The sequence below is a fragment of the Dama dama genome, chromosome 19 (genome assembly GCF_033118175.1).
Source record: "Dama dama isolate Ldn47 chromosome 19, ASM3311817v1, whole genome shotgun sequence".
In the NCBI taxonomy this organism is placed as follows: domain Eukaryota; kingdom Metazoa; phylum Chordata; class Mammalia; order Artiodactyla; family Cervidae; genus Dama; species Dama dama.
This window is the reverse complement of record NC_083699.1, coordinates 25,519,058-25,533,550: the sequence shown is the minus strand read 5'-3', so window position 1 is coordinate 25,533,550 and position 14,493 is coordinate 25,519,058. Positions and strand designations below refer to the sequence as shown.

Here is a 14,493-nt window from a genome sequence, read left to right as displayed (position 1 = left end):
TATAATTCCCTTGAAATTCACTTTTGTATAGCATGTATAGAAGAAATTAATTTCCTTTTCTTCTGGTTTTAAAATAAACATACCCATTTATCTCTGCACTATTTATTGAACAGACTATCTTTTCTCCAAAGTTTTAAAGTGCCACTTTGTCTGTTTATAGATTTTCAATTACAATCCATTAATTTATTTTTATATCAATACACCAATACTTCCAACACTACAACTTTATAATAACCTTGTTTCTAATAAAGCCAGTCCTCTCACTTCCTCAACCGAGTGGTTATTCATAACTCATATATTTCCATATAAAATTGGAAAACAATCTGTCATGGTACACACAAACAAACACATACTTTGTACTTTGGCTTTGTTTGAATCTACAATTCTATTTGAGGGAAACGTTGTACAAAAGCAAAGGAACTAATCCATGACTATGATATAATCTCTCCATTAAGGTCTTTAATTAAAGTAAATAAATTCCCATACCTGCCTTCTCAGAAATCTGTATGCAGGTCAAGAAGCAACAGTTAGAACCAGACATGGAACAGCATACTGGCTCCAAATCGAGAAAGTATGTCAAGGCTGTATACTGTCACCCTGCTTATTTAACTTATATGCAGAGTACATCATGAGAAATGCTGGGCTGGATGAAGCACAAGCTGGAATCAAGACTGCTGGGAGAAATACCAATAACCTCAGATATGCAGATGACACCACCATTATGATAGAAAGTGAAGAAGAACTGAAGAGCCTCTTGATGAAAGTGAAAGAGGAGACTGAAAAAGTTGGTTTAAAACTCAAACATTCAGAAAATTAAGATCATGGCATCTGGTCCCATCACTTCATGGCGAATAGATGGGGAAACTATGGAAACAGTGACAGACTTACTGATGCTTTTGAACTGTGGTGTTGGAGAAGACTCTTGAGAGTCCCTTGGACTGCAAGGAGATCCAACCAGTGCATCATAAAGGAAATCAGTCCTGAATGTTCATTGGAAGGACTGATGCTGAAGCTGAAACTCCAATACTTTGACCACCTGATGCAAAAAACCGACTCCTTTGAAAAGACCCTGATGCTGGGAAAGACTGCAGGCAGGAGGAGAAGGCGACGACAGAGGATGAGATGGTTGGATGGTATCACCGACTCAATGGACAGGAATTTGAGCAAGCTTTGGGAGTTGATGGACAGGGAAGCCTGGCGTGCTGCAAGCAGTCCACAGGGTCACAAAGAGTTGGACATGACTGAGCAACTGAACTGACTGAAGATCTTTTACATCTTTTATTAGATTTACATTTAGGTATTTCAGTATGCACTCTTCTCCTTTCTGATCACAAAGAAGATGTTGCCAAGGCTTCATCATTAAGTAGGACATTCATTATAGTATTTGAGTAGATAACATTTATCAGTTTAAGGATGTTCCATTCTACTCCTAATCTGCAAGAAGTTTGATCATAGCAGACAAATTTATCAGATGTTTTTCTGCAACTACAGAGATAATATAGTTTTTCTCCCTTAGCCTATTAGGAAGATATACTGATAAATTATTTAAAATTAAAATAACCTTGTGTGCCTTGCATAAACCCAACTTAGTTATATTATTCTTTTAATATATTACAATATCTCATTTGTTAAAATTTGAAATATTACATGTACTTTTACAAATAAGACTCTTTATGACTCCATGGACTGTGGCCACCAGGTTCCTCTGTCTATGGGATATTTCAGGCAAGAATACTGGAGTGGGCTGCCATTTCCTTCTCCTAGGGATCTTTCCGACCCAGGGATCAAACCTGGGTCTCCCACATTGCAGACAGATTCTTCACTGTTTACAGATTCCCGCCAGGGAAGCCCCAAATAAGATTAATGTTTCTTAAAATGTCCAAGGTTATCCATAACTCATAAAATAAGTTGGGAAGTTTCCTTCCTCTATTCTCTTTAAGAATTTGTAATTGGTATTAGTTCTTCATTAAATATTAAATAGCATTATCCAGTGAAGCCATCTGGCTCTGGTGATTCCTTTCTAGGGATAATTTTAAACGTGAATCCATTTCTTTAGTGTTTAGAGGAACATTTATATGTGTTCTATTTCTTCCTATATCAGTATTAATAAGTTATATTTTTCTAGAATTATGTGCATAAGAATTATGGTATTCTGCTGTGGTAATGAGTTCCAGTTCGCTCATATTTCCCTGCATCCACACTCCTGGGTAATAGTACCTTTTCACACTGACTCTAATGCTCCCTTTAAAGTTAAAAGTAACTACCTGCTATATTTTGCCAATGAACATCCAGTACATTTCCAACTTCATGCCTTATCTCACGTCATTTCCTCTCCCTGGAAAACCCACACATTTGGGGGTAACAAGTTGTTGTTTAGTCACTAATTTGTGTCGTCTGACTCTATGCAACCCCACGGACTGTAGCCGCCAGGCTCCTCCGTCCATGGAATTCTCCAGGCAAAAATACTGGAGTGGGTTGCCATTTCCTTCTCCAGGGGATCTTCCTGACCCAGGGACCGGACCTGTGTCTCCTGCATTGGCAGGCATATTCCTCACACTGAGTCACCCCAGGAAAGTCCAGAAAAAATGCATACATGCTTATAAACACAAAATTGTATATAAACTATCATAGCATTCACTACTTTCATTCTGCAAAGTAGATTCCAGATTAAAGACTCCTAACTTACATACTGCCCAATATTAACAGAGGGAGGAATAAGCAAATAAATATGGAAACAAATACACAACAGAGCAAAGGCTGATAAAAGCATTCATACTGGCCTATGAAAATTTGTATAAAAGAAGTGTTTAAAATATGAAACATAAAATATACTTGAGTTTTAGGAATTTATTTACAAAGTTCTTCCTAATAAAACTGCTTTTAAAATATAGCAATAAAGGATCATTCACTATTTAAAAGTGGTACATATGTGGCATAGAAAAAAATCCATAGTCAGTTAAAGTATTATAACAGATAATTGAAAACTGTTAAATGACAAACATTTGCAGTACTCCCTAAACAGGTAGGAAATAACAATGCATTTATTCATAGGAACTTGATTATTTTGTACTACTATTGAAACCCTATTATGAAAGATAAAATCAGAGTTTGAAAAATATTTTACAACAGCAAGTAAGTGTATTTCAATTTTACATTTAATTATGAGGCCAGAATAAAAATTTAACCATACACATATCTATGCATTTTACAGTAGATTAGCCAACTTAGCAATTATTTCATAAAGAGTATAAACCACTTTACCACAATCTCCTCATGGTCTTATCTTTCCAAATAAAATACCACACACTATCAAACTAAACCAAGTGACCAATGGCTAAAATCACTATAAAGTATACTGGCCCTTAAACAAGTATACATCAGTATCATGTTTGTGCAAAATATATATGATTTTTTAATCCTTTTGTCCTTATCTCAATTTGCAAGTAAATTCTGAAACCACCTCCTTTAACTATTACTCTTGTCAACAGTGGCAAATCTTTCAAAATCCACATGCGATATCTTTATTTATAAAATAAACTTGCAAAAGGAGCAGTTAAATAACTCAACAGAGTATGTGAACCCAGAACCCACTATTCAGAGATCTATGCAGGTTTTCATTTGTGATATCACTTCATTTCTAAACAAATTGAGATACATATTTATTTCCAAAAATTCATTCATGGACACTATACAAAGAGATTTACAGCAGTATTTGGCATCAACCAATAAAATTTATTTACTGTATCATGTGGCAAAGTTACTATTATCATGAATAACTTAAATGACTGGTCTTCAACTGGAGTCAACAAAGAGAAAAATTACACCAAAATCAATATAACTTTTTACATGAATTAACTCAAAAAATGTCAGAGGTTAACCTTACTCTTTCAAGAAAAAAATAAAATGGCATAGTTTAGTGTTACCTTCTTTCCAGCTTTCACCAAGTGCTAACATTAAGTACCATTTAAGTCAGTTTCTTATTTGAGTATGAGGTGCTTATAACTTTGCACAAATTATGATTTTTTTTTAAGCTTCATATCAAATGAGTTGTAGATCTACTTAAAGTATGGCTTCTCCTTTCAAAGAAGGCAGGAAGACTGACAAGGGAGGGAGATGGGATGCCCTGTAAAGACAAACGTTTTATACTTAAATATTTTTTCTTTTAAGTAAGATATAGCTTAGTATCATACACACTATTTTTGCATTTTACAAATTATCATAACAAGTGAGACATCTGAAAATCTAAACTCTTTAAAGAAACAGAAACTTAAAATTAGGAGGGAAGGGTTGGAGAATTCATAGAACTGTTTTAGTATTCTGAAGAACGAGAAAAATAGATACACTGGTTTACTACATATTAACTCAAATGAAAGAGATAAATGCTTACTGCTAGTAGTGGTACTTCTGTAGATATTAATGATTTAGTGTTTCAGGTGTCTTTTTAGAATTATAAATTAGAAGACAAGTTTTTGAGGTTAAAAAGACAAACCACAATTAAGAACAGTAAAATTACTTCATGGGAAATAACTTTCTAAATTAAAAGCCACACACTCTGAAAGAGTTTTATATTATGTGTGCAACCCATATTTACATGTGTGTAGGTATGATTTTGCTTCATATATGACTGAGCAAAACAGCAGTGCTTCTAATAGAGATTACTAACATACTAAGCTGTCTAAACTTTATTATTTCAGAGTGTCAAAGTTAAATATCATCAGAATTAATAACAAAGAAACAATACCAAAAAGTAAAGAGGGGATATAAATCAAAACCAATTATTATGAAAAGTACTATTTTAACGGACATGAATGGTTAACTACTCCCTGGAGAAGGGAATGACAACCCACTCCAGTATTCTTGCCTGGAGAATTCCATGGACAGAGAGGAGCCTGGCAGGCCACAGTCCATGGGGTCACAAAGAGCAGGACACGACTGAGCAACTAACACACACAAACTTAGAGCCAGCAAGGTAGCTGCTAAGTTCTCATCAAAGGTTTGGAGAGTTTAAAGAGCTGGGTTGGTAAAGTATTACCACTCAGGTGACAGCAAAGCAATGATTTAAGTAGATAGTATAAAAGTTTATATTTCCTCGGGTAAAACCTTTATGATTCGTCATATGAAAAGCATAAATTTTACACAAATGTCATAATTCTAAGATTAAGAATCATATTTGGAATATAAATCCACTTCACAGGACAATTACTAACATTTTAAAATAATTATTTCCATAAATAAGAAAATCTAATGGGACTGATTTTTTCAGGCCTTATGAGTAAATTATCTTTAAAATAGTTTTATGTGCCAATAAACAAAGAAACTCCATTAAGCCTAAGTTGTTGGGATTTCAAAGCAGTTATAAAGTTGTGAATTCAAAAGTCCCCATTCACCTGATCAGTGATTCAGTGGAGAAAAATACTTTCTTTTTTCACAATAAATACAAATTTCAAATAGCTAATAAGCTCACATTAAACTTCATGAGGCTTGTTTCCATTACTGGTTGACATATCTCCTAATTCCTCACAAATATCAAAGATGACTTGGATAGAACTTTTTTTGAAATTTGATAATTCAGAATTTCCTTCTAGCATCTCTGAAAAACTAGCTCATGAGGCAGAATGACGTACAGATTGAAACCAGGAGTTTTGAAAGCGCCCACCAGTAGAGTTTGAGCGCTGAACATAACCATGCTTAGTAAATCCAATTACACTGCTTGTGGAAACAGAATGGGTAATCTGTTAGAACAGAAATAGGCAACTGAGAAGAGGACAAGAATGTCTTAAAGATACTTTAGGTACTTATTTATATTATTCACATAAAACTGGTAAAGCCATAAGTAATAAATATTCATTTTCCAAAAATTTTCTATAAAATTCAATTATCTTTATTTGAAAAGCAGTAATATTTATAATAGTTACAACAGATGCAGGAAATAAAAAAGGGATAATGCACTGGGCTTCAGAAAGTTTACAACTTAATTTTAGTAAATGAATGCTTACTATACTTTGTCAATTTCAATACTTTTTTTCATTAACTAACTTCTTTGCAAAAATTTATATTATCAACCAAGTATGATTTCTCTTCCATTGGAAGGTTAATATTGATTACAAATCTGTATAAACATATTCATATTAAGCTATAACCTTTGATGTATATTAACTAAAGACTTAACTAGCTTTATAAAAAATAAGCTATTGAGCATTATGTGCCTTTTTTGTATACATTTTATATAATTAAAGGTAACCATTTATAAAACTCCAAGGTGTTACCCTTGAGCACTTTGTGTATACTAACTTACTTAATCCTTACAACTAATACTTTTGATTCATTTTATAAACAGTGAAATTGAAACAGAAAGATCTTTAATAAGTTGACAAAAGTCATACAGCTAGTAAACAGCAGAACTGGGATCTGAACTCAGGAGTTTCAGAGTTCCTGCTCTTAACCACTACTCAAACTGCCTCTGAGAAAATAATCACATCATATACGCGAGATAGAGTGTGTGTATTTACCCTTTACAATAGTACCACAGGGTAAGTACTCCTTTCTTTCATCTGCAAATTGGGAATAAGAGAAAACAGGAAACTTGCTAAAGGACATACAGCTAAGAAATGACAGTCACCTGCCTTTCTTAACCTTAGTAAGTTATATTAATAATAATTTTTACAAAGGACAGATACATCACTATTTAGTGACAGTAATATATGTTAGAAATGCCTTTAATATTAATTAAATATATAATAATTCTGACACCATTGGGAATTTGGATTGCTCAGGAAACATTTAAAAATAAACACATGGATTTAGTACCCTTAAAACCTTTTGATACTCACAACTTCAGCCATTATCTGTTCACAGACATAAAAGGAAATAAAACTCAGTCTCTGCTATATTATTGGAGCCCATCTATAAATAGAACTATCTTTATGTATGTCAGTAAAGTGATAGGCTAGACCGAAACATGTTGCTTTCTTAGAGATTAACATCTCAATCCTAATAAAATTTCATATCAAATGAACTACACCTTAAGTAAGCCTCTAGTTCATTAAGTAAGGTTTTCTAAGTTATCTTAACCCAACAATGAGGTTAGATATATCAAAAAAATTGGTGAAGATATTAAGATTTCTACCTTTAAAAAGTCAACAAATTTGTACCAACTCAGTAAATTTGAAGACATTTAGCCCATTAAATCAAAATCACTTACTGCTAATGACGATGTGCTAGCCAGACGACTCATTACATGCTTCTCATTGCTAGAAGGACTTCTTCCCTCTGCTGAACTCTGGGATGCCATAAGAGCCCTTCGGAGAGCTCTTTTTGGAGTTTTGGAGAAAGAGAATGCTCTTGTAACCTAGAATTAAAATAAGACACAATTAACAGCCTAGATAAATCTAATATAATTGGTTAGAACAATTACATGTAAAACAAAGCCAAATTCACATTAAAAGTTTTTCTATAAAAAATATGGAGGAATTTTTGTAGAAAAAGTATATGGCAGAATGAGAATATCTGGACAAAGCAGTGAGAAAATGTAGTACATTGTGGATTATGCCATCTTGCATTCATAGAGCACTAGTTCAGCAGGAGAAAGTAGGACGGAAAATTTAGCATGAGAAGAAACCTTGGTGTTGTCTAATTCTGCTATAATTCAGTTGTGAGATCAGCAGGAGAAAGTAGGACGGAAAATTTAGCATGAGAAGAAACCTTGGTGTTGTCTAATTCTGCTATAATTCAGTTGTGAGATCACTGATCCAAAGCCACTTAAACCTCAATTTAACTGAAAAAGGGTAGGACTTTATTTGAATCACTATTGTTAATGTTTATCTACTATATATCATTCATGTTAAATGCAGAGATACAATGATGATTAAAGTATGCAGCCTCCCCTCAAAGGCAAAGAAAACAACAATCAAAAACTTATAAACGGAACAACAGACTCTGGCTGTAAATTTCACCTATAAAATTAAAACTCTAGTTCTACTTTTAAAAAACCTATTACCAACATTCTTGTGTAGTCCTGAACTTCCATAAGGTAAGGTAAGGTAAGATAAGTAGGAAAGTTATTTTCATCATTAGAAGTCTGAAACACAGTATGTTAAGGAACAGATCCCAGGTTTCCTGACTCTATTGTGTGTCCTTTGCTGAAAAATATCTAAGGCAATTTCTAACATGAATGCACACATACTTAAAACACCATCAGAAATATCAAAGTAACTAAAATGGGAAGGGCAAAAGCTGTTACAATTACTGTGCCAAAGAATTCACTAAGCTTATCTATTATCTCTGCAGGCCATTTCCTAAGACCAAAATACAACTCTGTTTTATGTACTACCTTCACACTGACATCTATGGCTATATTATTTTAATATACTCTGAAAAATACATTTTGGAGATACGGTGAATAATAAAGTCACTGAGATTTACCTTTTTTGAAGTCTTTTTTATTGCTCTAGATGCTCTACTCAATGTACTGTCCATATCTTTTGTATTTACTTCAAAGGATTCTGGATCAGCAGTGTAAATAAGATTCTCCTGTTGAAAATTAATATTAATTTTTAAAATAATAAAATAAAACTACACAGCTGTTCCTAAAATTGAACCTGTAAGAACTCACATGCACACACAGGTGCTTATATAATATCAATATAATATCAAACTACTCAAGATTTTTGCTGTGTTTGACATAATTTCTACTCTAAAATTTATTTATGGGCTCATAAAGTATATAACAGAAGGACAAAAACTGATTTAAAAAATCAGACATTTTTATATTTTTTACAATGTATGTGTGAGTATAGAAATATTTTCTCTTCCACATGACAAAAGTTCTCAAAAGAAAAGACACCAACTCAGGGCATTTTAAAATGTACTATTTGAAATGCAGGAGAAGAGTTCAACTATAGTCCCTGAATATCTAAATTTATAAACATTTTTTAGTAACAATATTTCACAACTGGAAAGAATTTTGTGGCTTAAAACAGTATAAATTAGGATATAGATTAAATGTTTGCTGCCACCTTGTGGTTAATTCTACTTTATGAAATACTTTCATTAATTGTTTATATTCCAGTTCTAGAATTACCAGCCATCCTGTGGCTAGTAATTCAATAGATTTTATTTTCAGTATTTTTCCATTAACTGTGTACACTTCAGAATCATAGTTATAAATTTAGAAAAGACTGCAAAAGCCATCTAGTTGGACACTGTGATAAATTTAGGAATAATCTCTATAGTAGGAAATCACTATACTGCAGAGATCCATTTTATATATGGATACATAGGACTATGAGAAAAAATTCTTCCTTATAACGAACAAGTTTTTGGCTTCACAAAAAGCTGTCTCCATTATTTTCCTAGCCAGCACTCTGTTGTATGCACTAGTACTGTATTTCTTTCAATGAACCTTTGTGTGGAGCAACACTTTATTTATAACAATATATTCTTGGCCCACAGAAATTAAAAAAAAAACAACAACAACAAGGACCAGACCAAGATGATGCAATAGAAGGACATGGAACTCACCTCCTCCCACAGACATATCTGTATATAGAATATAACTCACAGAATACCTGCTAAATACTGGCAGAAAAGCTCATAAAACCAAAATGCAAGAAAGATCGCCACATAACAGGGTAGGAGAAAAGAAAGAAAAGGGGAATTGGGACAGGATCTGTACCCCTGGGAGGGAGCTATGAAAGAGGAAATGTTCCTTGACACGGGAAAACGCTTCACCAGCAGGGGAGATCAGTGTTGAGAGAGAGAGCTTCAGGGGCTCCGGAGAGAACAAAGCAAGTGGTCTGCAACAAGTAGAGCAGAGGGAAGCCCGCACAGAGGGTGCAGGCCATCTCACTGCAGTCCTCAGCCTGAGAGGCACGTCTGCTGGCGCACACAGGTGCTCAGCTATGTCCAACTCTTTGCAACCCTTTGGACTACAGCTCACCAGGCTCCTTTGTCCATGGGATTTTCCAGGCAAGGATACTGGAGTAGGTTGTCATTTCCTTCTTGAGAGATTTTCCTGAACCAGGGATTGAACCCAGGTCTCCTTTATTGCAGGTGGATCCTTTACCTTCTGAGCCATCTGAGAAGGTTGGGTGCTAAAACCTGGGCTTCAGAGGACAGACCTGGGGTGAAGACTGGAGTTGTCAGCATGAAGACTGCCTGAAGGGGCTTGGAGTGTGATCCAAGCTGCAATCTGGTGCATATGCAAAAAGGAGACCGGATCCGCCACTGAAGCCCCACTGTTAACCTGCAAGCTCAAAGGAAGGGTGGGGCACAGAATAGCAGCCTCATTCTCAGTGCGCTCACAACAGGCCCAGCTGCTCATTCACAGAGGCCAGGCTGCGATCCGAACCAACTGCCAGTGGCCTTACAACTCAGAAAGCACAGCTTGACCCTTAATGTCCCCACGGCTCTGCTATCCATGAATTTAAGTGCCTGAGATAGCTTGGTAAACTCAGGGCCTGCAGGACACTGGCGTAGATTACTGTGCTTCTGTGGCTGGGGCAGGTCTGGAGACAGTAGGCTTTGCTGGTGCTCACACACAGAGGTAGGCCGAGGGTCTGGGCTGACTCAGTAGCTCCTACAGCCAAGGAGGGTCCAGGTGCTCAACCCAGCCATGGTGGTCCCAGTGCCTGACCTCAGGAGTTGTATCAACAGATCTGTCCTAGTAGCTCTGTGAGTAGAAGACCTGAGGGTTACCAGAGCTAACTATCTAAACTCCACAGCTGAGGTGGGACCAAGGGGTCTGCCAAAACCTGTACTCTGTGAACCAGCACAATAGTGACAGGCAAAATCACAGAGTGCACTTTCCTGTAGACAAGTCCTTCCCCAATATTCACTGGGTGGCGTCTCTCCCAGTGGGAGCATTCCAGTCCTATCTACCTCACACTGTAGAGGGCATCTATCCAAAAGGGGGCAGACCCTGCCCCAGACAGAGTTGTAACAACCACAGAGCAGAGAGGAGGCTACACTCAATATCCAGTACAGGCTCTGGTCATCATGAAAACAATCATGCCCTTATCAAGGGGATAATGGATAACACACAGAGAGAAAAAATGTGGCAGGCATCCATACTAAAAACAGTCTTTGAACAAAAATATTACACTCACGAAGGCTACACAGGGACACTCCCTTATAAAAACCACCCTTGCAGACCATGGTAGATAACTGTTTCTCCTTAATTCACAGACTCAGAGAAATAGAAGTAAAATGAAGAAGAGGAACCACACAATTAAAAGACCAAGAGAATTCCCCTGAAAGAATAGACGTCTCCAGTCTACCAGATCCTGAGTCCAAAAAGGAGATAATGAAAATAATGAAGGAGTTAAGAAATGATATGGATAGAAATAGAAATTACTGTAAAAAAAAAACAAAAAACACATATATATACAAAGAGGAGTCAATTAAAAGTAGAAAACTCATTTGCTGAGACAAAAGCTGAACTAGAGGCAGTCAACAGCAAACTGGATAATGAAGAACTAGTAAGTGATCTGGAAGATAGAATAATGGAAATTACCAGACTAGAAGAGCAGACAGAAATACAAATTTAAAAATATATATATAGAAGACCTATGGAATAATATAAAGTATCCAGATCTGTGCATAATAGGAATCCCAGAAGGAAAACAAAGAGAAACAGGAAATTAAAAATGTATTTGAAGAAATTATGGCTGAAAATGTCCCAAATCTAAGGAAGGAAATGGAAACCCATGTATAAGAAGGACAGAGGGTCCCAAACAAGATGAACCCAAACAGACCTACACCAAGATATACTATAACTAAAATGGCAAAAGTTAAAGATATAAAGAGGATTCTAAAGGCAGCAAGAGAAAAACAAAGAGTTAATTACAAAGGACTCCTCCCACCATGAGGCTGTCAACTGATTTCTCTATCTACAGAAACACTGAAGGCCAGAAGGGAGTGGCAGGATATATTCACTCAAAGTCTTAACCGGAATAGCCTGCAGCCCAGGACACTCTATACAGCAAGATTATCACTTAGAATAGGGAGAGATAAAGAACTTCTCAGACAAGCAAAAGCTAAAAAGAATAGAGCAATAGTAAACTTATCCTAAAAGAAGTATTCAAAGGTTTCTCTAAATAGAATAAAGAAAAAAAATCTACATGAAAGAGAAAATCACAATTGCAAAGAAAATCAAGAGAAAATCACAATTAGAAAGAAAATCACTTACATAAGCAAGTACAAAAATTTTTTAAATAAAATAATCTTTTCTGAAAGTAATGATAACTACAACTAACACCAAAAGAGTAAATACAAAGATGTAAAAGAGGACATCAAAATCATAAAATGAGGCAAAAGAGAGTACAAAAATGTAGAGTTTTTTCTTTTAAAGAATGTGTTTGAGCCTATATGACTATCAGTCTAGAGCAAGTCAATATAGTTGTGGGTTAACACACTTGACAGCCAGGGTAACCACAAATCAAAACCATGTAACAGGTTCACAAAAAGTAAAAGAAAAGAAAAAAGTATAATACAAAAGAAAACCATCAAATGAAAACAGGAAAAACAGAAAGGAACAAAGAAGAAATATAAACTCAACTGAAAAATAAGACTTAAAAATGGAAATAAATACATATCTATCAATAATTACCTTAAATGTCAATGGACTAAACACTCTAATAAAAAGACAGTGGCAGACTGGATTCAAAAAAAAAAAAAAAGAGCCTACAACCTGCTGCCTGTAAGAAACCCATTTAGGGCCAACGACACACAGATTGAAAGTGATGAGACTGAAAAAGATATTTCATGCAAATGGAAATGACAACAAAGCAGATCTAGCAACACGCATTCCAGACAGACTGTAAAACAAAAGTCATAATGATAAAAAAGGACACTCTATAATGATAAAAGGGTCAATATAAAATGAAGATATTACATACATTTAATACTTATGCAATATGCAACATATGCAATATACGAGTACTTAATACAAAAAGCAAGTATTAACAGACATAAAGGAAGAAACTGACAGGAATAAAACAGTAAAAGACTTTAACATCTCATTCACATCAATAGATACACCTTCCAGACAAAATGAAAAAGGCAGCAGAGATCTTAAATGATACAATAAAAAGGTAAGGCTTAACTGATATTTTCAGGACATTACATCCAAAAAACCAGAATACATTCTTTATAAGTGCACACAGATCAATCTCTAGGATTGACCACATACTAGGACACAAAACAAGATGGAACAAATTTAAGAGGACAGAAATTATTTCAAGCATCTTTTCTGATCACAATAACATGAAACTAGAAGTCAACCTTAGAAAGAGAGGGGAAAAAAAAAAGATTATATGGAAACTAAAAAGCATGCTACTAAAAAAAAAAAAATCAAAGAGTCAATGATGGAATCAAAGAAGAAATCAGAAGACACCTTGAGACTACTATATACTCTTGACAAAGGAGGCAAGAATACAGAATTGGGGGGGGGGAAAAAGTCTCTTCAGTGCAGTGTTGGAAAAACTGGATAGATGCATATAAATCAAGGAAGTCAGAACAGTCTCTCACACCATACATAAACTCAATAAACACCATTCTCTTCTCCAGGAGATCTTCCCAACCCAGGGACTGAAACTGGGTCTCCTGCATTGCAGACAGATTCTTTACCATCTGAGCCACCAGGGAAGCCCCAAATATATGACATGACACCATAAAACTCCTAGAAGACAACATAGGCAAAACATTCTCTGACATAAAAGTCCAATTGTTTTCTTAGATCAGTCTCCCAAGGCTACAGAAATAAAAGCAAAAACAAGCAAATGGGACCTAATAAACTTAAAAGCTTTTCCACAGTAAAGGAAACCATAAAAAAGAAAAGACAGTCTACAGAATGGGAGAAAACATTTGCAAACAATGTGCCCAACAAGGGATTAATTTCCAAAATATACTAGCAGCTCATACAACTTAATAACAAGACACAACTCAATCAATAACTAGACAAAGACCTAAATAAACACTTCTCCAAAGACATACAGATGGACAGCAGAACATGAAAAGACGCTCAACATCACTAATTATTAGAAAAATGAAAATCAAAACTACAAAAAGGTACCGCCTCACACCAGAAGGAATGGCCATCATTAAAAAGTCTACAAATAACAAAGGCAGAGAGGGTGTGGAGAAAAGCGAAGCCTTCTACACTGTTGGTTGGAATGCAAATTGATGCAACCACTACAAAAACAGTTCCTTAAAATCCTGAAAATAAAAAAACAATAAAAACTAACAAACAAAACCAAAAAAACCTTAAGATAGAGTTGCCATATGACTCAACAATCCCATTCCCAGGCATATATCCAGAGAGAACTATAATTCAAAAACATACATGCACCCCAATGTTTATAGCAGCACAATTTACAAATTACAATAAATTTTACAGCAGCACAACTTACAACTTCCAAATCATGGAAGCAACATGATAGATGAACGGATAAAGAAGATGTAGAATAGATACACAATGGAATACTACTCAGCCAT

General features: G+C 35.2%; 1 protein-coding gene across 8 annotated transcripts in view; it reads right to left on the bottom strand.

Annotated features, from left to right (window-relative positions):
• Positions 1 to 2,827: 2,827 nt before the first annotated feature.
• ECT2 (epithelial cell transforming 2) overlaps positions 2,828 to 14,493 on the bottom strand; it is a 60,558-nt gene continuing 48,892 nt past the window's right edge. For 7 of the 8 annotated variants that reach the window (XM_061168350.1, XM_061168351.1, XM_061168354.1 and 4 more), the window contains 3 exons: positions 8,422 to 8,529; positions 7,202 to 7,348; positions 2,828 to 4,123 (listed from right to left, as the gene is read on the bottom strand). In XM_061168350.1, coding sequence (XP_061024333.1) covers positions 4,034 to 4,123; positions 7,202 to 7,348; positions 8,422 to 8,529 — 345 coding nt within the window. In that variant the 3' untranslated portion in view covers positions 2,828 to 4,033. The remainder of the gene's footprint in view (positions 4,124 to 7,201; positions 7,349 to 8,421; positions 8,530 to 14,493) is intronic. The other variant, XM_061168356.1, reaches the window with a different exon arrangement.